The sequence below is a fragment of the Octopus bimaculoides genome, chromosome 2 (genome assembly GCF_001194135.2).
Source record: "Octopus bimaculoides isolate UCB-OBI-ISO-001 chromosome 2, ASM119413v2, whole genome shotgun sequence".
Lineage (NCBI taxonomy): Eukaryota > Metazoa > Mollusca > Cephalopoda > Octopoda > Octopodidae > Octopus > Octopus bimaculoides.
Genome location: NC_068982.1, coordinates 52,996,382 through 53,002,924, shown reverse-complemented (window position 1 = coordinate 53,002,924; position 6,543 = coordinate 52,996,382). Strand labels below are relative to the sequence as shown.

The following is a 6,543-nucleotide window of genomic DNA, read 5'->3' as shown; positions in this document are numbered from 1 at the left end:
TCCACATAGTTTCCGTTTATCGAATTCACACACAAGGAAATGGCCGGTCCGGGGCTATGGTAGAAGGCATTTGTTCAGTAGGCGCGCGATGGGACTGAATCTTAAGCTAAATGGCTGCAAAGCGAGTTTCTTAAATTCTTAGCTATGCCTTCGCCTATATAAGTAAATATATATATATATATATATATATATATATAAATCTTTAGTTAAATATATTCAATGAGAATATTATATACTGAATTTATATTGAGTGCTCTATTGTATCAAAGTATTAATACTATTAAAATATTTATGTATTTAATACGAGCGATTATATATACATTTCATAATATATTATTATTAATATCAGGAAATCAGTATTAGATATATACATGTGTAGAATAATTGTTGTATTAAAACTATATGTAAAATATATATGTAAATATGTATAAGTATCAATATATAATATAATAATAATAAAATGTCAGTTTAAAAATTTTGAATTAAGTTTTAAAGCATCTTACGATCGTTTCAGAAAAGCACTGTCCTAATAATGGAATCCTATATTGATAAGCATTTATACACAACTCTTCTACTCTTCAGAGATATAAATTTCGAATTTAGTATAATTAATCGAATGGTAGTCTTTTTTTTGTTTTTGTTTTGTTTTGTTTTTTTGTTTTTAATATGAAGTAATATTATAAAATGGTGTATGTTTAAAATTAAATATTAAAAATTAAAAATTACTGCTTTGCATTTTGGTTAGTGCACCTCATTATGAAACTTTGATCCATGTTTTCTTCTTTGGTTGGGCGTCTGTAATAATCCAAAATAGCAGTAATTTTTAATTTATATTTCAAACAAACACCTTTTTATAATATTACTTCATATTTAAAAAACAAGAAAAAAAACTACCATTCGATAAATTATACTAAATTCAAAATATTATAAAAAATATATATATATTTATATTGTTGTTGTATTTGGGGATGGTGATATTGCTAGTTTAGCCAATAAAAACACACGCACTGTATATTTGGTGTTAATTTGCTTCAGCTTTATATTACATCACATTAATCCTATTTCAGCCAGAGTTCTTTCGTCACACTTCTGTGGCCTCATCAGTGGTCCTTTGCTTTCTTATGTGCGTCCCACCTTGCTAACTATCAGCCATTTTGTATTCTTATTGTATGTGTCTACGCATGCGTATCCCTCTATGTGTGTCTATGTTTTGTAAGTGCATGTATTATTATATATATATATATATATATATATATATAGAAAGAGAGAGAGAGAGAGAGAACCTAGCCGAACGACTCGAAATGCATCTTCGACAAGTTCTCATAACCGACAAGCAAGAGAACGATGAACAAATACACGTTTCTATACATTGTCATTTCTGACAAGTAGGTTGTCTCTTCGCGATAATCCATGGAAAACTGCTTTCAATTTTCTGCTCTTCCTAAATCGTCAAACTGTGCAGAACACAGCTACCTAATATCTATATCACGACAGCGAATTCATTTGCAACTCACCTTTAATTCTAAAAGGAATTGTATGGCTGCAATTAACGTGGAAGTTTACTATTGCAGCTCACCTTAGTATGGTCTATCAGACTGTCTGCCATCCGTCGACGCTGTTATCTTTGATTTACCCACAAGTATCCAATCACGACAGAATGATGAATCTCAATTTTTCTTCGGAGTACACGAACTCTAGCACACACAAAATACTTATACCAGTTACACCAGCACCACTGTCACACAAGCCTTTTCATGTACACATTGTTAGCTAGCTGACATTCATATACATTTATATAAACAAGCATATCTTTAGTTTATGAATTTACAACAGTCTGTAAAGATTAAAATGAAAAACAATTCGTAACTTAGAAATGTAACTGAAAATTGGTGTAATACATTTTTTGTATTACTTGTATATTATTGGTTTCAAATGTTGGCGCAAGGCCAGCAATATCAGGGAAGAGTGTTAAGTAGAGTGCATCGACCCCAGGGTTCAACTGGCACATATTTTATCGATCTAGAAAGGCAAAGGCGACTTTGGCGGAATTTGAACTCAGAATGTAAAGATGGACGAAATGCTGCTAGGCATTTTGCCCGGCGTGCTAACGATTCCGAGAGCTCGTCGCCTTATATTACTTCTATAATATTTATTTCTTTATTGCCCATAGGGGGGACAAACAAGGACAGACGAAGGGGTTAAGTCGATTACATCGACCTCAGTGCGTAACTGGTACTTATTTAATTTGTAGCAGCGCGGCTTTCTCCTCTCGAAGCATTTATACACAATAGTTCTATTGTTTCTCTGCATCGTTATTTCACTTTGGGAGCAGATGCGGACATCTTCCCCATCAATTGTAAGCATGCCTTAGCAAGCTTCGTCGTCGGTTTTTGATACCGTTACGTTTTGATGCAACACATTCATTATGTCAGCATAATTTCTCTTTTCCTCAGTCTTCCTTTTTAACTCAGTATTCACTGTTAATTTCATTGTTGGATTTGATCTGATGTTGAATTTTTTCAAAAAATTCTTAATAATTGTAATAATTCTCCGACGAGTCTATTATTTTTATGGTAAAAAGCAGTTCACAAAATATTTTAACATGCGAGTTCAAATCCTTTCCCCTTAGGGGAGGCACATAACATTGTAACAATGCCCGCAAGCAGCAAAAATTTTCAGCCAACAATTCAACAATACCTTAAGTGTTACAACAGCCAATAACAGCTAAATCCAATTTTGAATACAAAAAAATGAACCGATTATTAAGAGCGGAACTGGCACGAACTACCCTCCGACACAAACTTTTTCTTTATTTGCCACGAACTTCCTCACTTACTCAGACCGCTACCATTTATATGTAGTGGTCCAGTCCATTCTCGCTAGGCTGTGTCGTACTCTCGCACATCTCCCCTTTTGAGATTTCGTGTTTCAAAGGAATAAAGAAATTCTTTTATTTACTATATTTTTAGTAGCTCTTTCTTAAGATCTTTGGACTGCTTTCGTTTTCTCATGCAGTTCTACAGGACTATTACTTTTGGTACCGGTACATCGAATATTTCAAAGAATACTTCCATGGGAATTTCTTCCGGCTCTTGGGTATACCGCTTCCTTACCTGGTTTATATGTCTCGTATGTTCACCATGTGACCCTTTAATTCGATACACCATACTTCTAATTTTTCTGGTAGCAAGGCCATCTTCCCAGCCTTCTTTACCGTTTCTGTAGGTTTTGAAATGCACTTTATCACCTACCTGGACGTATTTCGCTGGCTCTTGCATCTTTCCTTTACATCTTTTTTTCTCGGGTAATAGCTTAACAAAAATAGATTTTATTCTTCTTGCGAATATCAATTCTGCGGGAGGTTTCGCTGAATTTGTACTTGGATTGGGGGGGGGGCGGAGGTCATTCCGTATATTCTTAAGAAATTTGTCAGTGCTTCGTCGTTACTTAAGTCATTTCTCGCTTTTCTTAACGCTCTCTAAAAGGTGTCCACAAATATTTCTACCTGTCCGTTTGACTTTGGGTGGTAGGGTGGAGTGAAAATATGCTTTATTGCATGCCTTTTACAGAAGTTCTTGAATTCAGACCCAGAGAACTGCGTTCCGTTGTCTGAACCTAGCGTGTCAGGGACACCGTATCGTGCAAACAATTCATATAAGAACTTTATAGTTGTTATAGAAGTTGGTCTATAACACCTGCAATCTCTGGCCACTTAGTACAACTGTCTACTACGATTAAGTAGTGCCGTTTATCGATCCGGCATAGTCAATGTGTAACCTAGACCATGGGTTCTCCGTATCTGGTCACGATTGATATTTTACCGGTAGGGCTTTGACTGCGAGCGCACAACTTCGGCACGTTCTCACTAAGTTTTCGATATCTCGATCCATACACGGCCAATAAACATAACTCCTCGTTAGTGCTTTCATCTTTGCCGTTCCTGGATTGGGGCCTGACACTTTCTTTGATTGTGCTTCCTGGGACGACATATTTGAATTTTTGCAGAGTCTTTGTCTTGTATTTTTTCACATCATGTTTAAGATTTACCACTGTCTGACATTCTTCTGCGATGGTCTGTAGAGATAAATCTTGGTTTGCTTGCTCCATTTTCGAGAGAATCCTTGCCCGAATTTCTCTATCTTCAGGTGCTATAAGTCCTTGCACGAAGATAAGTGATTTGAACATATTCTGAGTGAGATTCTAGAGTTCGAAATTTTCGCACATATGTTTGACTACTCCAGTGTAGGTGATAAAATCCTCCTCCTCATTTTTTGTTAAGTTCCAACATTCCATTCTGGTGTTGAACAAGGAACTTCTATCACAAAAAAAAAAAAAATTTGAAAGCAATTCCACGTTTTCTTGGAAACTAATCTCACTCGACTTTTTAGGTAAAATAAAGTTACAGTAACGCTCATGTTTGGCAGGAGCTACCTTGCGTAGTAAAACCCTTATTTTCTGCTCCCACAACCATGACTTGCACTCGTTGTTAAAAATTCCTCGCATCTTCTATAATACGCGGGAAACGTAATACCCTCCTCCGGATTATACGTAAATTCAGAAATTGTGTTAGCCATGCCGTCTGGCGTAAACTCATTCACTAGATTTTCGGACTTGGCTGACTGTAACTCAATTAATTGTTGTTGTTGTTGTATTTATTTTTGCAACTCCTGTAGTTGTTCCTAGTGCTTCTCTTGAAGCTGTACTACTGCAGCTAATAAGTTTGCCATGACGCAGAAATTGTTAACTAACCAATGTGAGTTTCGAACGATCCTCGCCGTCAGAAGTTATATCCTTATGGACAAATGAATACACTGTAACAGTGTAATAACAATATAATTGAAACAAATGGCAGTAACCACACGCAACGTAACAACAATCTTTTAAGAACTAACAATCCAACACGTTAACTCCAACTTTGACTATCGGCACACGAACTGTGGAACTATTCCACTTACTCAGACCACTACATATAAATAGTAGTGGTCCAGTCCATTCTTACAAGGGGGCGTCGTACTTTCGCACAACAATTATTAAATACATTAAATACTAAAATATATTAAATGTATAAATATATAATATCTGAATATATAAATATATAAAATACTAAAATATATTAAAATCTACTATATCCAGAGCTTATTTTTCTTCTGTTTCTAAATCCCAGTGTATTCGCTTATACAGGATTATGTATTTGTGTAACGAGGCAGGGAGAGAGGGAGACAGAGACAAAGAGAGTGTGAGTGAAACAGACAGACAGGGAGTCAGACAGAGAAGGATTTATTTTATATCCCTTAATATGTATTGGGTTATATATTTTCCGTACATAGATACCAAACCTTATGTATGTAGAAGTTACCAAATTTACATTTTTATCGAATTTGACTTAGTAATATATATGTGCCCTCCAGAATATTTCTATGTTGGTACGAGTTAAATCTAGTCACTACCAATCATAGGTTGCTGACCTTCATAAGCATTGACTGTTCTTGTTAAGCCGTATGTAATTCTTGTCTTTTGCAAATCAATAAAACAATAGTAATAGGCAATATATAATTTACTCAACTCCGTAAGACGACGAACGTGAGAAAATCTATGTTTATATTATCTATATGCATTTTATCTTTATAGAATGTATATGTGTAAATAAAAGAAGAGATTGATCACTACGCCAGAATAATTCGTCACCAACCTGGGTGAAATTTCACCTACCATGTCATGTTTCTCTTCACATTGTGAAATGTTTCTTTGAAATTTTTGAATATTTGTTTGAAATCGTTCAAAATCTCCTTGAAGACTTTTAGGGTTTGTTATTTCGTCTTCAGGTCCCGATTTCCGTTCGCCGAGAGATCTCAACCTGTCCCGATCACCTGGCTGTTTGGACGCCGGGTTTCTCTAAAAGCAGACAAGAGAACCACACTAATTAGAAACTAACCTAAACGAAGGTGACAGATTTACAACTATCAGTGATATTGTGCCAGTTATTAAACATCTTATAACTCAAGAAAATTGAAATTACGAGCGACGAATTTTACCACGTTTGTGCAATGAAGTGGATTTTGAATTCTTCTTTGGAAGACATTAACACAAATGTTAGTATTAAAACACAGGCGTTGTATCGACTGTATAAAATACGGTGAATTTATATCCACATCGATAATTCAAAGCTTTACTTTTAACAATATTCGTAATATTCCCAGTTCCATTTACTTGGCAGCAGAACTGCTTTGATTAAAAGTTTATAAAGGCTTGGAGATTCAGATCAAAACCAAATGGCAACTGGCACGAAAACATTTCATTAATTTAAGGGATTCTTTCACATATACAGAAAACTATTTTGGCAACATTATAACCTTTTCAATATCCTATTCAATTTCTACCTCTCTCTTCACCCCCTCCCTATCTCTCACTTCTCCCCTTCTTTCTCTCCTTTTCTTTCTTCAAGTACATACAAAACTACACTATGTTGTGTCACGCTACTTTTGACAAAAAATTCAGGAAAAGGGCTGTGATTTTCTGTCAACAACACGCCCCTTTCTCATTTCC

The 6,543-nt window shown here is 35.3% G+C and overlaps 1 protein-coding gene across 1 annotated transcript in view; it reads right to left on the bottom strand.

The window, feature by feature from the left end:
* LOC106867400 (uncharacterized) overlaps window positions 1–6,543 on the bottom strand; it is a 36,872-nt gene that overhangs the window by 6,144 nt on the left and 24,185 nt on the right. The window contains exons 5-6 of the mRNA XM_014912262.2: window positions 5,710–5,892; window positions 751–795 (exon numbers count right to left, since the gene is read on the bottom strand). Coding sequence (XP_014767748.2) covers window positions 751–795; window positions 5,710–5,892 — 228 coding nt within the window. The remainder of the gene's footprint in view (window positions 1–750; window positions 796–5,709; window positions 5,893–6,543) is intronic.